The sequence below is a fragment of the Tiliqua scincoides genome, chromosome 4 (genome assembly GCF_035046505.1).
Source record: "Tiliqua scincoides isolate rTilSci1 chromosome 4, rTilSci1.hap2, whole genome shotgun sequence".
Classification (NCBI taxonomy): Eukaryota; Metazoa; Chordata; class Lepidosauria; order Squamata; family Scincidae; genus Tiliqua; species Tiliqua scincoides.
In genome coordinates, this window is record NC_089824.1 from 138,672,672 (window position 1) to 138,697,236 (window position 24,565).

At 43.4% G+C, this 24,565-nt stretch overlaps 1 protein-coding gene across 5 annotated transcripts in view; it reads left to right on the forward strand.

The window, feature by feature from the left end:
- Window positions 1-7,405: 7,405 nt before the first annotated feature.
- ODF2L (outer dense fiber of sperm tails 2 like) overlaps window positions 7,406-24,565 on the forward strand; it is a 47,255-nt gene continuing 30,095 nt past the window's right edge. For 3 of the 5 annotated variants that reach the window (XM_066622756.1, XM_066622760.1, XM_066622757.1), the window contains exons 1-6: window positions 7,406-7,481; window positions 10,283-10,396; window positions 13,624-13,784; window positions 15,469-15,595; window positions 18,377-18,508; window positions 21,486-21,548. In XM_066622756.1, the coding sequence (XP_066478853.1) occupies window positions 7,467-7,481; window positions 10,283-10,396; window positions 13,624-13,784; window positions 15,469-15,595; window positions 18,377-18,508; window positions 21,486-21,548 (612 nt within the window). In that variant the 5' untranslated portion in view covers window positions 7,406-7,466. The remainder of the gene's footprint in view (window positions 7,482-10,282; window positions 10,397-13,623; window positions 13,785-15,468; window positions 15,596-18,376; window positions 18,509-21,485; window positions 21,549-24,565) is intronic. The other 2 variants (XM_066622759.1, XM_066622761.1) reach the window with 2 other exon arrangements.

Below are 24,565 nucleotides of genomic sequence, written 5' to 3' on the forward strand. Positions count from 1 at the left end.
TCTGCAGGCAGGACTGCTGAGCGCTTACATCTCCTGGCTGGCAGGCAGCCGACGCTGTGCAACCAGGAGGAGGAAGCGGGGGAAAACCGGGCGGACCGTCTTGGCGAGAGGGTGATTGAGTGTCCCTGCAGGCAGATCCTGACTTGCTCGGCGCCCTTTCCCTTTGTTTCCTTCCCAGGCGATGAGCCCTCTTGCTGCTTTGTTTCAGTGCGGGCACACAGGCTGCAATCCCAGCCACACTTACCTGGGAGTAAGCCCCATGGGGTATAATGGGGCTTACTTCTGAGCAGACAGGCATGGGCTGAGATCCTAGCCACACTTACCTGGGAGTAAGCCCCATGCAGTATAATGGGGCTTACTTCTGAGTAGACAGGCATGGCCTGAGATCCTAGCCACACTTATCTGGGAGTAAGCCCCATGGAGTATAATGGGGCTTACTTCTGAGTAGACATGCATAGGATTGGGCTCTGTGGCTGCAATCCTAACCACACTTACCTGGGAGTAAGCCCCATTGACTATAATGGGGCTTACTCCCATTATAGTCAACAGGAGTGCAGCCTTAGGACTCAGTCCTATCCAACTTTCCAGCAGCAATGCAATGCAGCCCTGAGGTTAGGGAACAAATGTTCCCTTACCTTGAGGAGGCCTTTGTGTCTGCCTTCCCATCAAAGGGTGCAGTGCACACCCCATTGGCACCGCTGCACTGGCCCTGGAAAATTGGATAGGATTGGGCCCTCAATCTCCCTGTGCTCATCCATTCCTCAGATCTGGGTAGGCAACAAGTGGCTGCGACTGGGGCAAACCAGAAGTGCCTCAAGCGCAAGGAGGAAATATCTGGGCTTGTGCTCCCATTCTGGAAGACAATCCAATAGCCACTCTTTCTAGTGTGAGTGGAAGAGAAGCTGCAGCCGCCCAGCCGCCTCATCCAGCACTAACAAACTGGCAGAGTTTGGATAGGGCAGATGTATTCATACCTATTTAAATATTTTAAAATAATTTGAGGAAGGTGGTAATAAAATCATATCAAAAATCCTTTTCATAACAGAAAATAAACTTAAGAAAGAAACTTGAAATCACAATAATCAAATCAGCAAGATCTTGGAATGTCTCAGGGCCCAATCCTATCCAACTTTCCAGTACAGATGCAGCCCTGAGGAAAGGGAACTAATGTTCTCTTACATTGAGGAGGCCTCTGTGAGTGTTCCCCCACCTCAGGATGCAGCATGTGCCCCATTGGCATGGCTGCATCACTGCTGGAAAGATGAATAAGATTGGGTCCTCAAGGTGCTTGAGAGTAAAATGGGAGTCAGGCAGCCCAATCCTATACTTGATGGTACCAGCAAGTACAGCAATGCCAAAATGGCAGAGCCACTAGAGGTCTCTCTCAGTAAAGTCCCCTTCTCCCCCAAGGAAAGCCCCAAACCTTGCAGTGGGGCTTCTCAAGTCTGCGCTGGCTATTTTGCTGGGCTTTTCAGCCAGACACTGAGGACAGAATAGAGCAGAGCTCCATCTGTCCCACCTCACTCCCTCCCTGGTTCCTCCCCTGCTCAGTCCTCCTCCATCCCAAAAGTCCTTACTGCCACCTGGAGCTGTTCCCTTCCTCCCCCCCCCTCCTCATTTGCAACACCCAGCATGGATGCTGAGCTCCGCACTGGCACTAGAAGCTCATAGGACTGGGCCTTCAGGCTGCAATCCTATGCACACTTACATGGGAGTAAGTCCTATTGACTATAATGGGACTTACTTCTGAATAGACATACATTGGATTGGGTTCTTAAATGAGGTGTTGCAACGCTGTTGGGGCCATCACTGATAAGATCCTAACTGAGGATCCTTTGCCAAGTGAAAGTACACCCTCTTCTGAAGGTAAGTATGTTCATTTGGGTGATGGTGGTTGCTAGGGTGTGCAGAACTTCAGCTCATTTCCAATGCTTGGAAGGTTAGGGTCAGACTGCATATTACATTAATAACATGCTTGGCCAAAGTGTGTTCTTTACTCAGTAACAGCCTGGCCCATGGGGGAAGGGCACTGCATGGGATCATGAGGTGAGGGGAAGATTTTTACTCTTCACCTCTGTCCCTGTAATCCAGATTGCACACAACAATATCCACAACTACAGTTCAGCCCAGGTGAATAGGGTTTACCTTCTGGGTCACATAGCAGACAAGGTTGTGAGATTGTATATGATTCAGATTGAGACAGTGGTGGGGACAAAGGATTAAAAGTCCTGCCACCCAATCATGATCTTTATCTGAATTGCATCTGCCCTCCCCCAAGTTGCTGTTGAGTAAACAAAAATTTAGCATTCCCCAGGGCCAAGCACATTTTTGTTGTCACATGTAGTTTGGCCCTTAGGTGGCACCTGACAGTTCATGAAGCCATAACATTGGTTTATATTTACTCTTCTTCCTCACAAAAGAAGCAAATTATAGTACTCTGCAGGCTACATGACTACAGCTGTGATCCCAGGAGTGGAAACCCCATCTAAAGCATATAACTACAGTTGCTTGCTGGGATTTGAAAGGCATGAAAAAGTTACTAAGTTCCTATTCTCCGGGCCTTGTTATCTGAAGCAATGCTGGTTTATCCAAATACATCTGTGATACCTGAAATCATTCTCTGGAACTGTTTCACACAAGGTAGCAAAAAAATAATGACAAATATTCTTTAGGAAGATGTGGAGAGTTGTTCAAGGCTCACATGCATAGCACCTTACATGTGGAGATAAGGGGACAAGGCCATGGAAGTCTTTGAAGATAAAGATGAGTGTGTGATAGACCTGGTAATGGACAGAAAGCTAGAAAACAAAAGAAAGGAGTATGATGAGAAAGCTGAATGGTTTGGGCATCAGGTAAAGGTGAAAGTGTCATAGGTGTGAAAGGTGTGAAAACCGGGCGGACCCGGGAGGCCAGAAAAGAGAAGACTGTAGCAATCAAGACTGGACATGATGGCAATGATGTTTCCTCACGTTTCAAGGGTTCTTGATGGCCTTTGTGACATTCACATACAACAGAAGGCCTTCTTTCATCTATTGCAGAACTATAAGGTGACAGTCCTATGCACATCCAGCACTGATGCAGCTGTGCCAATGATGCATCACTTCATCCTGTGGTTGTGGGGGCAGTCATGGAGGCCTCCTCAAGGCATAGGAATATTTGTTCCCTTACCTTGGGACTGCATTGATATTGGAAAGTTAGATAGGATTGAGTCCTATTGAACTCAGTGACATTTACTTCTCAGTGAACATGTGTCAGCTAGAGTTGCACATGTGGTATCTTCCATAGTAGATCCAGTTGTCCAAGAACGCCCAACACCTCCAGGCTTTGATTAATATAATAGTTGTGAATCTATGCTAATTTATTCCCAAATGTGTTTTCCCAGTTTATTTCCAGTGACTGATCTGTTTTGCAATATCCACTGTTACCTAATCCCGATTCTGTTGGACAAGTGGTAATGAAGATGATGAGATAGGAAAGAACTTTCAAGTCTCTTTGTGACTTGAGAGATATTAGCACTGCACAATTTTGTTCAGGCTTCAGACACAGATTAACCAATGACGCTTTTAAACCCAATGCCTTGGCACTAGTCATAAGCATTGAGCAAAACCTGACCTGTTTCGTAATTTCTGACATCCAGCAAGTCAAGGCTTGAAGAAAACAATGAGCAACCTCTCATGGGGAGAACAATGAGTAACCTCTCAACAGCAGTAAATGAAGGTGTGCATAGTCTCCAAAATTAAAATGCTGTAAGAGTTTTAAAATATTTTATAGGTACCTGTTTTACCACCTCTGTTTTTCCACCTGTTTTAAAATCTGTATTTCTTTCCATAAAAAAAATAATAATTCTATGTGGTTTCACTGAGTGCAGCTACAATATTGTATTCATGCTTGGGTAGAGGATGAGTGAGAGGCTAAAAAATTGCAGTATTTACTGTAATAGCAGAGAAACACGAAGGGGTTTTTCCTGAATATGCAAATCAAGAACTGTGAAGAGCTAGTTACCAATATTACGCCGCATGTTTATTTTAGGTTGCAATTCTATGCACACTTTCCTGGGAGTAAGCCCCATTGAACCTAATGGGTTCTACTTCTGAGTAAACATGTATAGGATTACACTGTTGGGGTGCAATCCTAACCCCTTATGTCTGTGTTTTCCAGCACTGGCATAGCGGTGCCAATGGGACATGTGCTGCATCCCGCAGTTGGGTGTCACTGATGGAGATCTCCTCAAAGTAAGAGAATATTTGTTGCCTTACCTCAGAGCTGCATTGCCCTTATGTGCTGGAAAGCACTGACATAAGGGGTTAGGATTGTGCCCTTAGTGAAACTTCACAAGTTGAGTACTGTACTGTGTGTACAAACTTACTGCTGTGGCTACTGCTATTTTTATTTACTTATCATATTTGTATGCCCTTAACAGGGACTTCAAAACATCTCTTATCTATAGTAATGGGTAAGCAGATGTGCCACAGAGGTATCTATTAGGCTCTGTTCCCTCCCATGAAGCCCCTTTTCCTCGTAAAATGGTATTGTATTTATCTGTTGTTGGCATCCTTCAGTCTTGGAAGACTATGGTATCGCACTCTGAATGGTGGTTCTGGAACAGAGTGTCCTCTCCAGTGCACGAAGCCTGGGTAAAGTAGATATGGAGGATAGACTGTTTGCCATGCAGCAAATCCCCCCTCTCCACATCGCAGAAATGGTCCAATGGAATGGCAGAGGCCAATACAGTTGGTTCCAGTGGCATCGCAGGAGTTGCCAGAACATGACTGTGTTCAGCCATGAACTGCCTCAGGGACTCCAGCTCCGGATTTTGCCTCAACGTTGATTCCTGAAGCCTTTTCCATAACTGGATGTAACCACAAGGCAGTGGAGGTTTGGGATCAGAGTTTTCCTTCTCTCAGATGAGCTGCCTTCCCAGGTTAACGAGTCCCATCTACCTGGTGGCTGTTTAGTTGCCTCTTAGGACAAGTACAGCCAAACTGAGGGCCTATTCTTATCCCCAGCCCCTAGGGGATTGTATTGTATTTATATCAAGATTTAATTTGACTTTTTGAAGATTCAGGATAACCCAACCTATATAATAAAACAAGGCTCAGAAAAGATCAAGGAAAAGCCTACATGTGTGACAGCTCAGTGGTAGGGCACCTGCTTTGCTTGTAAAAGGGCCATAGTTCAATTCCTGGCATCTAAGAAAAGATGCCTAAGGTCTAAGAAAAGAGTTGTGTCTGAAGCTATTCAGAGATCTTGCCATTCAGTGACAGTACTGAGGCCCAGATTAAACTTGGAAACCCATGTGGCAGTTGGCATTTTATATGAAATAATTGCATGTTAGAAAGCAGCATTCACATGGGTTTTGTGCCACAGAATATCCAACGGTCTCTGTCGCGCTCATCCCTAGGTCTGCCTAGCCCAACCTCAAATTGAGGTTGGCTGAGTGTGTAAGGTTTTTTCTCCCCCTGTTTTTTGAACCATTTTTGGGGAGGCCCAAACACATGGATTAAGAGTTCAGTCAAGGGAATTTGTTTAGGTTAGGAGGGCCACCAGTCTCCAGACCAGGAAGTGTGCTGGTGCAAACATGCCAGATCCTCCTAGGTGACAAGCAATCAGTCTGAGGTTGGGCTAGGAATGGAGAAAGTGCCACATTGCATAAGGAGAAAAGCATCCAGTTGCAATCAGTATGTAATGGTTCTAATTAGAACACAACATCATCATGTTCCACTTTCCTTAGTCAGAGCTATGGCCAAGAACCCGGCAAACTGCTTGAGACAGCTGAACTCCTACACATGCTTACTTGAGAGTATAGAGATGGCTGTCTGTCTTACAAAAACAGACAAGACGGCACATGCCTAGTGCGACTATCCCTGGGATGGAGAGGGAAGCGTATTGACCCATTAGTGGCATTAACTTTGCATCTGTATTGTGTAGAGAATGACCTATGAAAGACTGAGGGAGACTAGTGTGTCAGGTTGGATTTGGTGGCAAATAGAGCCCACCTCATCCAGCCTGACACACTAGTCTCCCTCCATTTCTTCTATAAATACCAGTTAGTCATGGGAAGCACTATATGGTTTTGAATTACTTTCATCATTTATGAATATTTGTTCATTGTGTTCCACTTTGTCTAATGTTGCTGCCATTGCTTAACATCCAGCCTGGAGAAGAGTTCTGGAGAACCTGAAATTATTACCTTACATACTTGGGTGTGGGCACATGTTTCCTTAACGACCAAACAGGCCATCTAGGATTTCTGTACTGCTGTAAATGTTCAAAATCTCAGACCACAAGTGCCTTTTGTCTTCTGCCCAAACTGCCTCAGGCAGTGTTCTTCAGCCTAATGGGTTTGCAAAGCCTCAGTTGTGTGGTTGCAACAATGGGAATGAAACAGGAAAACGGGAATTTCATTATGGGAATGAAAAAGGTTTAAGACCACTGAACTAGAGCACCCCCAGATAAAGGGGGAGGCATCTGGTGTACCCTTTCAGATACCAGGAGATTGTGTCCCAGTCCTGCTCAGGATCTTAGGAATTGGGCTACAGTAACTTCCACTAGCGCCAGGCTTCATGGTAACTTTTTCTGCTCTCTCTCTAACAAGAATATTTGGTTATGGTGAACAGTGCTGGGAGGGCATTACGGGGGGGGGGGGTGACAACAGGGATGGGGTAAGTGGATAGGATCTGGTGGGATCAGGGTGACCAGATGTCCTCTTTTTCCAGGACATGCCCTCTTTTTTAGCCTCGTATTCCGGAGAAGCACTTAAATGTTCTCCTTTTCTTTGTGAGCGTGCCCCTGCAGGCAGCGCATAGTCTTCTTGTAATTAATAAATTATATGTAATAAATTATACACAGTATAGTTTTAAATATAATGATATATAGTGTTTAACCACAAGAAATCAATACGTGAGTGATTTTGGCTTTTATTTTGTCATGTCCTGCATTTTTCTTGGATGTCCTACATTTTGGGGTGCCTGGTCCTCTTTTGCGGTTATGACATCTGGTCACCCTGTACTCAGAAGTAAGTCCCATTGTGTTCACACGTCCCACACGCTATGCCAGTGCTGGAAAGCCCTGACATAAGGGGTTAGGACTGCTCTTAGAGCCCAATCTTATGCGTGTCTTGTCAAAAGTAAGTCCCGTTAGAGTCAATGGGGCTTCCTCCCAGGAAAGCGTGGCTAGGATTACAGCCTTAGAGCCCAATCCAATGCATGTCTGCTGAAGTCCCGTTAGAGTCAATGGGCTTCCTCCCAGGAAAGCATGGATGGGATTGGGCTGCCCATCTCCTCCTGCAGCATCTCTCTGGGAGCGCGGGAGAGGCTCGCGCGCCGCTACTGAGCATGCTCGGGAGCCGAGCGAGCAGGCTCAGTAGGAGCCGCGCTTCCAGGGACGCCCCTCCCGGGTTGCCAGGCGCAGGGAAGCGACGCGCGTCCTCTCCGCTTTCCCGCCGCCCACCGGCGGGGAAGGCGGCGATGGAGGAGAGCGGGGTAATGCGGGACGGGAGAAGAGGCGCCCTGAGAAGGGGGGGAGTGTGGGGAGCCAGCCGGGCTCGGGCAGCTGGGAGGGCGGTTGTGTCGAAGAAGTGCCGGTCTCAGGTGCCTCCAGAGCCCCTCACCTGGAAAGCCAGGCCTTCCGAGGAATGCTCAGTGCACTCTGCACATGCTCACCTCACCCAGCATCTCAGCCTGCCCAGTCAGGTCGAACTGCAATGCGGGCACCTGAAAAGTAGCCTGTTCTTTGAGCGTGTGCAGAGTGCCTTGCCTTTGCCGCAGGGCAGCTGGAACCAGTTTAACCCCCCCCCCCCAAAGGATCTGGGATCAGAGATAAGGGCTCCTAGAGATGTCTGAGCCTCAGCATCTCTCCTTTTGCAGACTGAGACTGCAATCCTAGCCACAGTTAGTTGGGAGTAAGCCCTCCCCACCGTAGATTATAATGAGACTTACTTCTGAGTAGGTATGCACAGGACTGGGCTCTGAGGCTGCAGTCCTAGCCACACTTACCTGGGAGTGAGCCCCATTGATTATAATAGGATGTACTTCTGAGTAGACACACATAGGATTGCTGTCAGGCTGCAATCCTATCAGCACTTATCTGGAAGTAAGTCCTATTGACTAAAATGGGACTTAATTCTGAGTAGACATGCATGGGCTTGGGCTCTCAGCTCTGTGTATGTTCCTGTTATTAATACTTTAGATCTTAGACCTGAGCTGTACTGTACTTGCAAAGCCTTGGCAATGCTTGGCTCCAGTAAAATTCTGGAGAAGGTTGAATATTAGAGGTAGATACGGATGGAGGTACCTCCTCCCCCGTCAGTACTTATACAGTATCTCTCTCATCTCCTCAAACTGCCCTGGAATAAGGGGGAGGCCATTTATTTTTGAGTATTGCGTGTTGTATCCAAAGTATAGCTTAAACCAGAGCTGTTACTAATGTTATTTTCAATGCAAAGGCTCAGCCTTATAGCATATGCAGTTAGATGACAGTGCTTCTGAGCATGTGCCGAGTGCCTTTCTCTCTGAGAAACAAGTAAATAGCAGCTTTTATTCAGATCTTGAAGACAGGGCTTTGAAATTGTAGGCTTCAGACACACAGTTTACGCTGATTGTCAACCCACATTTGTCTGGTTAGAAATTAATGAGTGTATCTGTTTCACTATTAAATCCTCATCTGTGTCATTTCTTCATATCCTCAATTCTGCTCTAATTAATTACTGGGCAGGGTTGCCACAACTAGATACATAATAATTTAGGAATATGGAAGTTAGAGAATGATGTGAGAGCACATAATGAATCCACCTTGTAACATCTAAGCAGGTCTGGCTTTTTTTTGGAGTTTGGGTGGGTTATTGTCTTGCAACTCTCATGATGCTGCCTTGAGTTCCATGAAAGGCAGAAAATAAATGTTAACAAACTACAGCAGCAGTTCTAAATTGAGGGACATTGTTATTGTGCAGGATCCAGAGAGCTTGTTGTACAAGCAGGAGGCATTAATGCTGTTCAGAGGGAAGTGTCTGATTTTCCTTTCCCACTACTGCACTCTGTGCCATCTACCATGCAGACCCCAATTTTTGGGAGTGGCTTTCTGGGGGAAATGTAATGGGTGACTGCAGGAGAGGTGAATGGAACTCTGCTTGTAATTCTAAATATCCTGTCTGTGATATTCTATAATGGTGTATCCTGTGATACTCCAGAATATCTCTAATTTTTTTTTTTTTAAACCCACATTTCACAATCCTCCACAATAGGGTGGGTGATGATAGACCTCTCTCCCCATCTATCAAAGACTGGCCTATGATCTGATGCAGCATGCTACATGCTTTCTCTCCCCCCCCCCCAATTACTCAATGATGTGCCAGCCTCTGCCACTCCCACTCACCAATGTTCTTACTCGGCATTCCTCTCCATGTTCCTTTTCCAATCCAGGGAACATAAGGAAGAGGTAGAGCAGAGAAAGCAAGTGGATAGACAAAGATAGGAACCCCCCCCCAAACTGCTGCCTGAGGTGACTGCTTCAGTTGACCTCATGGTTGGGCCGGCTCCATATCTGTTTGCTTTTAATGGATGTGTTTCTTTACATCACTTGGTTGTCTTAGAAACAAAACTTTTACTACTTTACACTGGTAATAGGAGGTGCAGGTGAAATTGTGGTTTTCAGTTTCAAGTATAGCCTCAGTGTAATTATTGAAATCTGGACAGACTCATTATTCATTATTGAATGAGTGGCATTTCGTGGAAGAGTTAGGATCTTTGTGCCTAAATCAGTAATCCTGTACATACTTACAAGGTCCCAGAACTCAGTGGAACTTCTGAGTAGACATGCATAGGATTGGCTTGCCATTATGAGAATATGTCTTGTTTCTAATGTAGTATCTGGCTTCAACTACCATTGAACTGAGAGATGTAATCTTAGCTATTCAGTTATATATTCAGTCATGTAAGCATTTATTTCCATCAAATTACTAGCTTTTTAAAACAATGTTTTTGTTTTGCAACTTGTAGCATTTAGCACGAGTGGTTTTTTCAGCAACAGCACATGAAGAAATCTCAGTAGCTTTGCCCTACCCCACCCCCCATAAACATTATCTACCTAAAATGAATTACAGGTATTGGCTTTGTTTTATGCCACCCCTCAGCTAGTGTCTACAGGGCAGTGTACAAAGATAATAATAGGAATAAGCAAACATTTACTACTTGAGGCCAGTGTTTATGCAGCTTTTTTATTGTACAATGTGTTGACAGATTTTTTTAAAATGCAGATTAATGAGTATCTTTATATGCCTATTTGACAGAAAGAAGAGGAACTGTTCTTGTCAAATTCGTTCACTAGTACTAGTGATTACCATGTGCAAAGGAGGCGACTGTGTTCTCCTGGCATTGGTGAAGAAAGTTCTCAGAAAAGTTCGGTAAGTATATCTGCCTCTTGGCCAAAAATATTCTCTACAAATGTGATACAGTTTCTACTAAAGCCTTACTCTTTTAAGACTGCAATTCTTCTACACAAACACAAGATTCCTTCTGATTTGCCATCTACGGAGAGAGACTTTGATCCAAATTGCTGCTTTGGAGGCTCTCGTGTGAGAGGTTCACATTAGAATCTGCTACCTTTTTTCTTTTGAAAAACTGATCCCTATGCCATGTCACAACTTTTGAAACTCCTCACACTTTCACATATAGTTAGCCTTTTGGGATGGTGAAATGCTGTTAAGAAAAGAAACAAGACTGAAGGCTCTTGGACTCTTGAATTAATTTCACAGTTTGTTGGTTCCTATCCAGTGTTTCTTACAAAGTGTTAGTCATTACATTGTAACTTAACCAGATGTGGTTTGACAAAATGTGACTTAAATAGACAAGACAGAGATGCTGTTGGTCAGTTGGAAAGCTGATTCAGGAGTGGAATGTCTGTTCTGGATGGAGTTGTACCTCTTTTGAAGGACAGGTTCACAATTTGGATGTGCTTCTGAACCTAGTCCTGTTCCGGAAGCTAGATCAGCAGTTCCCAAACTGTGAGTCTGTTATCCACCAATGGGTCATGACCCAATTTTTGGTAGGTCGTGAAACTGACAAGGAAGATTAGACTATGTGCATCAAGGCTTAAGTGATCTGCGACTTGGGGGGGGGGGAGCACTGCTGTCCAGTCACCATTACAGCTACAGAGGCTTGAGCGACTGGTAAAGTTAAACTTATTTTGGGGGGGAAGAGGGTCCCGATGCTAAAATGTTTGGGAACCACTAGGCTAGATCATAGGTGTGGCTAGTAGTTCATTTGTCTAGTCATCGCTAGTTTGCCTTCCTGAATAAAGTAGGTCTAGCTGTAGTAATCCATGCCCTAGTCCCATCCTATCTGGTCTCTGTAATGCTGGTCTCTGTAATGCTCTCTAGATCAGTGATTTTCAACCTTTTTCATTTTGCGGCATACTGGCAAGGCACTAAAATGGACAAGGCACACCATCAGCTTTTTGATAATTGACAAGGCACACTGTGCTGTCAATGGGGGCTCACATCCCCCAATGGTCCTATTGATAAATGGCCCTCTCCCAAATTCCCGCAGCACATCTGGGGACCATTCGCAGCACACCAGTGTGCCATAGCACAGTGGTTGAAAATGGCTGCTCTAGATGCAGATAATCTGGAAACTGCACCCAGGATGGAATATGGTAGCTAGAGCATTTCTGGATCCCATTGGTCTGACCATGTGCCAACCAGTGGATTTTCATCTGCACTGGTTTGCCTGTATGTTTCCAGTTCAAAGTTCAGGTTATCACCTACATAACCCTATATGAATTGCCTTCTCCCACACAAACATGCCCATATACTGCATTTATTGGAAGTTGTGCCCTGTGTCCCCTCATATGCTGATATATGGTTGACAGGGTCACAGGATAGGGATTTCTCTGTAACTGCTCCTAGGTTATGGAACTCTCCGCCCCCCCCCCCCAGAGTTCCAACTGGCTTAGTCAAAATAGAATGGAAAGTTGCAGGATAATAATAATAATAAATACTTGAATATGCTTGGCATGGTTTCTAATGTTGTGGAAGCCTTTTTAATTTTCTTGGCTTTCCGAAGTCTATTTTGATAATATTGTACAACTAACTGAGTGCTGTCTGTGAAATTGACTATATTTGCCTAGCAGTGTGCATTATCTAGTGTTATATTGATGATCTTTTCAGGAAACAGGACTCATGCCATTTCTTACTCCTGTGGAAGCAAAGAATCTGTGTTTAGTTATTCAAGCCTGTGATTCAAGTTTTAAAAAAGATAGTTTTGAGACAGAAACATCCAGTCAACCTGAGAACTACTTGAGTTTTCTAAATGAAGCAGTGGACAGTTCAGATAATTATGTAAGACTCGTTGGACATTCAAGTAGTATTAATGTGAGTTTTGGCTGCTTAAGTAGCTATTATTGCTCATCAACAGAAAAATGATCGCTTTCGTTTTTATGGTAGATGGACACACAAATATTGTTCTGCTAATTTCAGTTTTGTGAATTGGAAGGATATTATAGCAGGTGTATTAAAATGCATAGAATAAAAACCTTATTAACCAGCATGGGGAGTTCTGTAGAATTCAGTATCTGTTCTGGGGAACAGAAACTTGGGGTCCTATGGAAATTCATCAGGGTTTCTTTAAAGACAAAATCAATAATGAAGGACAAAGTATCCTGAGAGATAACTTACTCATCACTGAACGCATTTGTGGAGATGCCTTGTGGAGGAGTCTGACCATTCCTCCAAGGAGCTCAGGATGATGTACATGGATCCATCCCTCCTTTTGTCCTCACAGCAGCTTTGTGAGGTAGGTGAGGCTGAGAGAGAGTGACTTGCCCAAGGTCACCCAGGAAATTTTGTGACTGCGCGGGGATTTAAACCTGGATCTTCCAGATCTAAGTCCAACACCCAAACCACGATACCATCTCAGCCCTGTAGATTAAAGGCACAATCCTAACCAGGTCTGCTGAGAAGTAAGTCCTATTTTGTTCAATGGGGCTTACTCTCAGGAAGGTGTGGTTAGGATTGCAGCCTTAGTTTATAATTAGTTAAATAACTAGTAGTTAAATAACTAAGGGTGCAATCCTAACCCCTTATGTCAGTTCTTTCCAGCATTGACATAAAGGCAATGCAGCTCTGAGGTAAGGGATCAAATATTTCCTTACTTTGAGGAGGCCTCCGTGAATGACACCCAACTGCAAGATGCAGCACATGTCCTACTGGCACCCCTATGCCAGTGCTGGAAAGCACTGACATAAGGGGTTAGGATTGCGCCCTAAGTAGAATTATTAAAATTACTGCTTAAGGGTACTCTGAAATTTTGCAGATACCACATTGCAAGCAGCATCCATATTTAACACTTGTCATTAGATTATGTGATATTTGAAGAGACAAATAAAATAGATGCAATGATCCATTACAGCTACCAATAATTTTTCCTAGACAAATTCAGCTAGAAAAAAAAATGATAAAGTTACTATAGCTGAGAAACCTCAAAAATTGTGTCAGTGAATGAAAATGTGAGAATTTCCATGTGCAAGTTCGCTAGTCTGAATTGCATGATTCTGCTGCAAAGTCTGCTTTTAAAGATTCCTGGTGGATGGATGGGGCAAATAAGGACTTAAACAAAATTAATGTTTCCTAAGCTTCCAGAATACACAGAGAGAGAGCCCTTGGAGGAGAACGGGAGTTCATACAAGCTTGCGAACAAACACCGCACAAGGATAAAGGAATTGATGCCTTGCCTTAAAGAGAAATCTCAGGATACCCTCTTGGAAGGAAGCCTGAGCAACAGTGAAACAAAATGGTATGCTTTGAGTTGAAAACTGAGTGGGGAGGTGGAGAAGAGACATACACATTTCATAGGTCAGATCTCTTATTGTTAAATTTTTACTATATTTTAAATTGTTACTATATTTTAATATTGCTTCTCATTTGTGCGGCAGTATTGCACTCAAAGCACTAGAGGTATCCATAGAGCTCAATTTAACTTTTGGAAAGCATGCAGTCATGAAAGAAGGTGCTAAAATTTGTTTAGATCCCAAAATTCACATTTTTGAAAATAAACCATAATTTTTTTTCAGCTCTTCTAAATGTATGAGGGGAAATGACAGTTTAATTAAATCTGTTTTTTGCACCTTTGTGTTGACCACAGAGCATATTTTAGATTTGGGAGAAGGGTTTGCAAATCTTGCTCATGCCCGCTCTTCAGCATGGCACTAGTGGATTATATGAATCCACCAGAACACACGGGATTTTTATTTTTGCATGTCAGTGCAAATGTTTAAAAAGTGGTTGTTGGTAGAGGGCCAGAAGCTCACTCCTGCATGCTATGGTAGATTCACACAAACTGGAAGCCAGCATGCACAGGTTTTCTTGTAGCTACTGCATACCGAGGTGTCAAATGGGTAGGCTCTTAAATGTAGAAGGACACTTACAACCCATTCTTATCCTCTGCCCTGCAAAGCAGTGCAGCAGCACTGAAATGGCCTCTGCTGTATCCTGTGCAGGAAAGGAAGCTGCTGGAGTTCTCCCCTGTGGAAGGGAACATTGGTTTCCTTGCCCTGGGGTAAGTTGCAGCACCCGCAAATGGGGCTACTTGGGTCTGTGCTAGCAAAATAGCTGGAACAAATCTGCCCCCTTCCTTGGCCTAGACCTTCCTGTCCCCATTCTGCTTGCCGCCTGCAGAGATCTTACATTCTGTGACAGACACAGGCCTTTAGGTGGTATCAGCAGGCCGGCGCAGGCCTTTTTACCAGTGCCATGAGTCTCCACACTGCTGCAATGTACCTTATGGCATGTTTGCAACAGTGTATGTGCTTGTCCTGCTGGCACAAGACCAGATAAGATTGTACCATTAGTGTATATGATTAATCTTTGTCTCTAGCTAAGTAAAAGGTAAAATCATAATTGGAGTAAGGGTGGAAAAACATGAATGGTTTGATATCTCTGTTAACCTTTTAGTTTGTGATTCTGGGAATGTTCTGTGTAATCATGAGAACTGGAAGAATAGCTCTGAATGGGCAGGCACCCACATAAACTGTTTTTAGAAGCATGAATCAGTTCATTTATAAAATTGTTGAAGAAATAGCATACTTCCTGTTGCATTTAAAAAGGTCCCTGTAGAGCTAGTCTCCACATTATGCATTTTCTGTTCATAAAGCACTGTTTAAGAACTAACTGGAAACATATAGGCAGGTAGGCAGTTGCATATAACAATTGCACACATGTTTAACTGTGTACACATTCTGGCAAGCCCTGGTTGGCCATGGTTTCCCACTGTAGTTATACCCTGCATGTGTAGAATATTCTTGCTGTTTTCAGGCAGCTCTCTCAAAAAAAATGCCTAATGTGTATAGCTACAGTAAGTGAAATTTGGTGCTCTCAATCCTTGGAATTTCCTCAGGCAAAGTATCCCTTCATTTAACATGAAAGTGCCCTTGTGCCATATTATAAACATTGCTCCTTTATTTTTCTCTCTGGACCATGAGGTGGTGGGAAGATGCCAGAATTGAAGAAGCTGCTTTTCGGAAAAAACTCCAAGAAGCAGAATTGGCAATTGGGTCAGCAGAAATGTTTTTGCCATCATTTAAGGAAACTATTAGCAGAGTTACACAAGTAAGTTGAACTGGCTGCTAATGATTCTTACTGAATAGATATATTGAGCTAGAACCCAGGTCTTGTCTCCTGAGAATGATGAGCAGAATTTTTCTCAGATCATGGAGTTTTCCTGTTCTGTCCTTTCTACTGTTGTACTCTATACCTCACCCCAGCTGTTCTAAAGGGCAGGTGACCCCTGTAGAGTGTTGTATGCAGTTCATTTGCATGGGTGAAAATGCTGGCTAGGCCTCTTATTGGATCTAAGCCTTGTGTCAATACTGTAGTTTTACAAAAGTTTGTCCACTGTAGTTATATGCTTTAGATGGGGTTTCCACTCCTGGGATCACAGCTGTAGTCATGTAGCCTGCAGAGTACTATAATTTGCTTCTTTTTGTGAGGAAGAAAATATAAACCAATGTTATGGCTTCATGAACTGTCAGGTGCCACCTAAGGGCCAAACTACATGTGACAACAAAAATGTGCTTGGCCCTGGGGAATGCTAAATTTTTGTTTACTCAACAGTCTGCAAGTTTGAAAAGGTCTTGAAGTTGTGTGCTGTCTGTAATCTTAATGTAAACAGAAGCCGCACTCCAACTTGTAGTTTTGCATACTTAAATTTCCCTAAACTCAGTGGGCTTTATAGCATGGTAAGGAAACAATGAAGCCTGCCATTTTTTTTTAATATTTTGAAAATAGCATGGTTCTGTGGATATACATATATGATGCACTATATATCAAATGTCTGTGCTGCAATATTGTGTCTGAATTATTGTCTTCTTGAAGGCTACAGAATATATTTTTGCATTGCGAACAATAACTGATACAACTATTAGAAAGTACCTTTCTGACTCTTTAAATGTTGGGCATTATAGTAATGTAAGACACTGCCTTTTAGTCAGACCATTTGGTCCAACTTGGCCAAATTGTCTACTCACTGGGGCTCTCCAAAGTCCCAGACAGCTGTCTTTGCTAACACTTGCTACCTGAGTTCCTTTTAACTGGAGATTCCAGAGATTGAACATGAAGTCCCAAACATACAAAACCTGTGCTGTGCCACTGAGTTATGATCCTTCTTCTTTGCATATTATTATTGTGTAAGTCCTACATTGCTATGTTTTCTGGGTATAATGGATCTCCCAACTTTACCCATGCAGTGACCTGTCCCTCCTCTTCCTGCAGGACATCAACAAAGTTGTGGTTTGTAGGTGGTGAGAGGACATGGCAACTGGGGTGCTGTGCAGTTTTGCTGCAATTAATGCATGTACACATAATCTCCAAGGTTTTAAATGCTTTTAACATTTGGTCAAACAAAAAGCTGAGTTACTGGACTGAGTTAATTGCTAGATAGGGATCAGATTCTCCGTAAGCTGCATGGCTATACAGCTGGAATTGAAGCCCCCCTCACTGCCTGAAACTCTGTGGCTGTGCTTTCCCACCTGGTAATGGCAATGACATTATTACTGAACTCTTCAGATTCCAGCAGCCATGCCTGTACAGTAATAATACTTTGCACAGTCACAAAAAACAAACCACAGGGAACATTGGTAGGGATTATCAGTGTTAGATATGCCCTCATATCAAACCATGATTCATTGTTACATATAGTCTCAAAAATACTATTTGGTAGCTTTTTTCTTATGGATACATAGCTAGGTTGACCCAAGTTAAATAGTATTAGGATGGAATTACAGAAGACTGCAGATGATGGGTTTATTCCTACCACTTTGCACTGTGGACTCCTGAGGTTGCCGCTTGCCTTATGTTTATGACAGAGTTTCTGCTTATGGAATGTCATTGCACAAAAGCATGGCATCCAACCCATTTTTTAAAGCCTGTTCTGCTGTACTAGTTTGCTGGTGCAGGGGGAGCTATAAATTTGAACAGAATGTGCAACGAACGGAGCAATCCAGGGCCCCCCCCCAAGCTGACACAAGTCCCTTGGGTCCCGAGTGTCATGAACATGCTATAAAGCAAGTTTGTGACTAATTGGGAGCAGGCTAGGCCAGTCCAAGGATGTGCACTGGCCTAGCAGTGCAGTCCTGTGCCCAGAGAAGGTAAGTTTGTGTTGGCCTGGGCAGGCTGGCACAAGGGACTGGATAAGGTGGCAGGAATGCAGAATGGAGGAGGGGAGGTAGCATTTTGGGACAGGCAGCATTTGGGCAACCCAGGAGGCAGGTCATGTCTGGGAGGGATGTGGGACTGGCCATGGCAGTGCCAGGTCCTAACTCCCAGCTCCAGCCCGACCAGCTCGTGGGCTGCTCGGATTTTCACCCACAAAATCACAGTTGCAGATCCAAGTAGCTCCATAGGGCGGGCTGTCGCGCGACACAGTGTAAGGGGAAAAAAATCTGCTTACTTGAAGTTGTGCCCCTACCTTGCACCAGTTGGCCTGCCTATTCCAATGTGAGTTAGGATTGCACCCGCAGTAGGGTGCATTGCAGCAAAATATTTTGTACGTTGTGTTATTTCTATGTATGTAAATGACTTTGAGGTAATAAACTTTTCAAAGTGACTTAGGGCACAGTCCTAACCCCTTATGTCAGTGCTTTCCAGCACTGGCATAGCGGTGCCAATGGGACATGTGCTGCATCCTGCAGTTGGGTGTCACTCACGGAGGCCTCCTCAAAGTAAGGGAAAGTTTGTTCCTTTCCCTCAGAGCTGCATTACCCTTATGTCAGTGCAGATATAAGGGGTTAGGACTGCGCCCTTAGTGTTACAGTGACAGCCTTAACAGTACCACTGGTTTGGTGAACGCATAATGTATGCAAAATGATTTAATGCAACTTAATATTTTGTCAGGCTTGTTATGTTTCTGCAGCAGATATGACAAAGATATCTATGCAAGAGGATTTACTGGTAAATGAGCTAGAGGCTCTCAAAAGTATGAAGGGATTGTTACAGCAGCTACTTAGGACAAGCAAGGAAAAAGAAGTAAGAGGATGTGACCAAGTGGAATGTTGTATGAGAACATGCTTAAGTCTTTTTGATTGTTTTGAAGTAGAATTTACAAAGAAAGGCGACAGAAGAATCTGAAATAATAGCGCCTGCTCTGTCTGGAGCTGCCTGTTTCTTCCTGAAACAGGCTCTCAAGATTGTTCTCCCTACCCGCATTTTGTCCTGGTAAATTTCTGTGCTGCTGTTTGTGTGGCTCTCCATATGTACAAAGAGAAAGCCAGGAACTGCTTACTAGTGAATCCAGTTCCAGGTAAGGGCTGCATTTTATGCAGCAATCCTTCATATATGGATTGCGCAGGTGGTTGATCCAAATGAACTAAAGTCTTTTTCCCCCATCACGTTTTTCCCCATCTACTTGCAAGGGAGAACTCCAAGCCTGGTAGGTAAAATGGAAGGCTGGAGCCCTTCTTCCTCCACCAGCAGATTCCATATAGAGGCAGGGTAACCTTGTGTCATCACCTTCTGCCTGCAGATCCTTCTGCAGACCAAAGGTGTGACCTGCTTTCTCAAGTTGCAGGCTGGGGCTTTTCCCTGCTAGCAGATTTGCTCCTGTTAGAGGAATTTATCCTCTCACTTGACGCAACTAGCTGCAAGCCTCCTGCTTTCAATTAATTTCCTTATGGTTAATGTTCATGCACAATATTTTCAGACATGCCAGTAGAAGCCACCATAAATATGGGGTGTTAGCTTGATGGAAGTTAGATCATCTAGTTCCATACTATCTGCATTGACTAGAAGCAGATTTCTAGGGTTTCCCTGTCCTACTTGGCAATTCCAGTAGGCTGAACCTGGGACTGTCTGAATGCAAAACATTGAACTTACATCCCTAGCCCCAGACGTTGTGGTAGGTACTCATCAGCTTACCCTAGGATAGCACCCAGCCACCCCAGGCTTCTACATGCAGGATTAATATGTATGCCACCTTATCCGCTGGGGTTCCATTGCGGAACCCCCTGCGGATACGTTGATATGCGAATATGGGGGGATGCCCCCCACTCTCCAAATGTGATCCTCTGGAGGGTGTTCTGAACCTGGCAGAGGCTGCATGTGTCCGCCCACGGCATCTGCTGGTCTCCAAATGACAGAAAATGGCAAAAAAAAAGCTATTTCTGGTTTCTCTGAAAACTGGAAGTGATGTTTTTAATGCCTGATAAGGCATTAAAAATGTCACTTCCAGTTTCTCTGTCAGTCGATTATGTTGTCAGAATGGTATCTTGAATGATTGGAAAGTGCTAGCGTAGGGGTGTCAAACTCGTTTCATACCAAGGGCCGAATGGCATTCATGATGCCTGCTGAGGGCCGGAAGTGATGTCATTAGGCACAAAGTAATGTCATTGAACAGGTCATAACCAAAAGCAAGCACTTTTTCTCACTTAGAAATTCATTAGCTGAAAATTACAGAAGAGAAAACACTCAAATCTTTATCATATTTCAAGATATGGGGGAGCCCAAGTATCATGTGGGCTGCCCTTTCAGCAGTAACACTGCAGCACTGCTCAGCAGCTGAGAGCCTGAAGGCCGGATAGAAAGCTTCCGCGGGCCGCATCCAGCTCCCGGGCCTTATGTTTGACACCCCTGTGCTAGCGCATCAGCCAAATTTTGTTTTCTCAGTCTATTAATCCTCCTGCTTAAGTACAGTTTAGGTTCCAGGATCGGTATTTTAAGTCAAAACATCTGGTTCTTACTAGCCCAGCGCTATCATGCCTGTGCAAATCCCAAAGGACTTACTGCCCCTGCTTGAAAGCACCAATATAGCTGTCCGTAACGCAGACTTCTATAGCATAGACATTTAACTCTGGGAGCTAGTGTAAATGTGAATGAGCTGGTGACACAAGTTTAAATAATATTTTAATAATGATTTTAAAATAAGAATTTGAAAATAGATTTTTTTAATTTTTTAATATTTAGAAATTTAATATTTTTAAAGACATGGTCAGGTTTCATTTAAATAATAAAAGTTGTCAGTCTTTTTGTGTATTTGTTGGAGGATTGAAACTTGAACTTATTGAGCTTCTAGGAAAAACAATCTTGACTTATTTATTGTATTCTTAGGGCACAATCCTAAAAAGGTCTACTCAGAAGTAGATCCTATTTTGTTCAATGGGGCTTATGCTCAGAAAAGTGTGGTTAGGACGGCAACCTTACACTATGTAATTTTCAGAATTAAAATCTGAAAGTATTATACCTTTTTCCTTTTTGTACCATGTTGGAATGGAAATATGATCAAAAATTACAATTTCAGAGAAATTAGGGTTCAATCCTGAACTCATCCTGCAAAGGCACTGAGCCCTAGTGCTGGCACTGGGTGCCGTAAAGCAAGGGTGGGAGGGGGCGGGACTGGTGGATTTGTGCTCCGCTGGATCCTGAACTCTGTGTCAGGCGTTCTCAAGTCTGTGCTGACAAAATAACCAGTGCTGACTTGAGAAGCCCCATTGCGGGATGTAATTCCCTTTCCCTTGAGGAGACTCCCAGTGGCTTCCTGGCACCCACTGGATATAGTGGTAAATGCTTTGGTGCCGCTGCTCCAGTGGGCGTTGGGAAGCTTAAGATTGGGCTGTTAGTTCTTTGATGGGTGAAGGGAGGTTTTACTATATATTGGGCTTTATCTTTTGTAGGTATTACATTTTTGTTCCTGGAGTGTAGCTATATGTGTGTGCTTTTAAAAAATATTATATAAAACTGTAAAATAAGAAAAATTAAAAAGAGAAGGGGTTCCCTTATATATACTAGTGCTAGAGTAGATCTTCATTAGTCTTTCCTTATTCACAAGCTCTGCAAATCAAATTTTCATTCAGTTGGGGTACTTCTAACATTTGTAATTGGATGTTTGTCAACAAGGGAGACTTCCCTTTGCCCACAACTGTAGGTTTGATGTAGCAGGAAATAATGTTAATTACATATCATGCAATTTAAAGTGGCATTGATTTACATTGTCCCATTTTCTGATTTGTAGATAAACACTAAACTGGTTGAAGATTTGATATGGAAGTTAACTGAAGTTGACACTGAAATTTCAGTAAGTTCCATTCTTATAGAACCTTCTGTCATTTTTTTAAAAAAAGGAGGGAAATTGCAGGTTTTGTTTGGTAAAAGGGAGACCACTATGCTTTGTGCAGTCTCACTTATATGTTGGTTCAATTTCTGTTCTTTGCCATGTATTTCTAAAAGCTGGTTTTGCTAAAATATGGTACATTAACAGTAAAACATAGATTTGCCTTTGTATGTATGGAACCTTTATTGGTATAAAACAACCTCAGCAGTTCTAGCCAAAAATACATATACAAACAAAAACATACTGACATCTCTAGCAATTACACCAATAACAAACAGAGCAGACATATAAACGTTCCAAGGCTACTTATCCACAACACACTTAGCATAGTTATATTTTGAACCCAGGTCTCTGGAGCTCAACACTGTAAGAATAAACAAGGCTACATTTTAAGTTTCTCACCCTCTATCTAGAGGAGTACAGAGAGAGTGGTCGCATCAGCCCATCCCCTGAATTTTGTGAGCGTGAAAGCAAGATACTTCTGAAATGGGCCTTGATGTTTGCCTTTGTAATCTTCTGGTAGTTTGATTGGAGCCATGGCAGTATCATTTTAAATCTGTTTAAGTCAAGGCTACTTTTACTACTTTCCCTTCCCAGGGCTCTTGTGGAGTGAAATTCTTCCTTTTTAAAGAAGGAACTCAGCTCAAGAGTTGCGCTCAATGGATGTGGTTAAAGACCAACAACGCCTGAGAGACTGTTTGTACTCAGCTGCTTAGCGCTGGTTACAATTCAGATAAAGGACCTAGGAGACCAAATAATGTCTTTAGGGGAAGGAGCTTCTTTACACTTACCTGCAGCCAGCACTACAGTCCTGCGGGGTCCGGGGCTGCAGGGAATCTTCTACAGGGCTCCCTGTGCCTGCAAAACTGTAGGGGGAGGGAGGGAGAGAGAGAGAGAGAAAAGGAAAAAGGGCACTTCTAGTTTCATTGTGAAAACTGAAGTGCCTCCCCTTTTTTATAGTTTTGCAGACAAGGGGATCCTTTCAGAGAGCTGTAGTTAATATCCAAAACAGTGCTTCCCAAACACCTAAAAGGGAGTTGGGAGCACCCTCCAAACCCCCAGGACTGCAGCATGGGCTGCAGGTAAGTAGAAACCCTCCTCCCATCCCTGACAGCAGCACAGTCCTGGCTTTGCTGCCTCCCTCCCTCCCTCCCTCACCCCCCTGCAACAACTTCCAGTGCTCCCAACTCCCTTTTTAGGTGTTTGGGAAGCATTGTTTTAGATAGTAACTAAAGTTCTATTATACAGACAAGGATGAGAAGGGACAGATAAACAACCAGTCAGGAGTCTAGTGACAATTAGTCTTGAAGCAGAATTCCTTTATTTTAGTTTTTTAACAAGTTAATCTTATTTCAGATGTATAAAATGACTGCAACTCTCTTTAATAGTTAATAACATAGCTAATAACAGTTGTGATAAAGGCTGTTCAGTTTCTGTACTGCATCATCTTCCTTCATAGCTATTCTCTTTTAGTCCCTGATCCTTCTCGACCACCAGCTCTCACAGTTCATTGGCTCTTTTTGCCATATCTCTCATCCAACATCTCTCTCTCTAGCAGCATGTTCCTTCCCTTCAGTTTCTCTTCCTCAGTGTCTTGTCTCCAGTCTTCTTTCCTCATTCCCAGCTTCTCTCCACTCTTCCAACCAACCTCAACTGTCATTTTTCTCCCCCTCTCCTTACAACATTTCATGCCTCTGCCTTCCTGAAACCAACATACTGGGCAACCAACATGGGAAAACAACATGCCTGCAGGATGCAGTCATTATTTATTTGCTTTATTAGTATGCTGTCTTTCAGGCCAAGGACTCCCAAAGCAACTTACATAAAATTTATGTTAATTAATTAATAATAATAATAAAATTTAAAAACAAAAACAAAATCATCAGCTTTTCGCCTCTTTTGGACAGCAGATGTTATAGCACCCCTTGGCTGCCACCTCTTCTTTCTTACACAATATATTAAAATAGCAGAAAACAAAGTGGCAGGAAGGAGAAATTAGATGGCATCAGTCCTCACCCCTGCCCAGATGTTCTGCTAGCTGCTGAGGCAGGCCTAAAGGAAGTGGCCCAAAGGAAAACTACCTTTTGTGAAATTTTGACCCCTCTACAGATATGAAGACACCGCAAATGAACAAGCTGCCATTTGGTATATAACCAATTCACTGAAGTTAGGCTAGTGTCAAGATGCCTCCCCCCTTGCTCCTTAAAGGATTATTGGTCAGTGCTTCCCAGGCTGGTGAGTCACGGCCCACCAGTTTGGGAACCACTGATCTAAAAGAATTGTAACTGTTCAGCTACTTTTTTCATGCAGATGTGTAAAGTTAATTCAGAATGGCATAACCAGAACACAAAGATCAGTGGCAAACTTTAATAGTGAGAGAGAGCTGGCACAAACATAAGCCTTTATATCAGAGGTGTCCAAACTTTTTGGCAGGAGGGCCACATCATCTCTCTGACACTGTGTCGGGGGCTGGGGAAAAAGAAGAATCAATTTACATTTAAAATTTGAATAAATTTACATATACTAATATATTAGAGATAGAACTTACATGAATGAATGAAGGTCTTGCAATAGCTCAAGGTTTATAAAAGGCCTTGCACAAAGCAAGGCCAAACTTTCCTTCACTACCATTGCGACATCACAGATGTGAAACAGCAAGCAGTGGAGAGAGCCCTTGGCCTGTAGCTCATGCGAGAGGTCGAATAGTCACCCTCACGCTGAGAGCAGTTGCGTTGAGCCAGTGTGGGCTCCAGCAAATCTTTGGAGGAACAGGGGCTTATTGGAGACTTGGGGCTCTCCACCAGTCGGATTAGAGGTTCCCGAGGGCCGCAAATGGCACCCCTGCTTTATATATATATATATATATATATATATATATATATATATAAAGGATCTAAAGGCTGTGTATTTAGAAAATAGACAAATCAGGACATTCTCACTTAGAAAGTGGCAACTTTAAGCATAGTGAGGTGTTTATATAT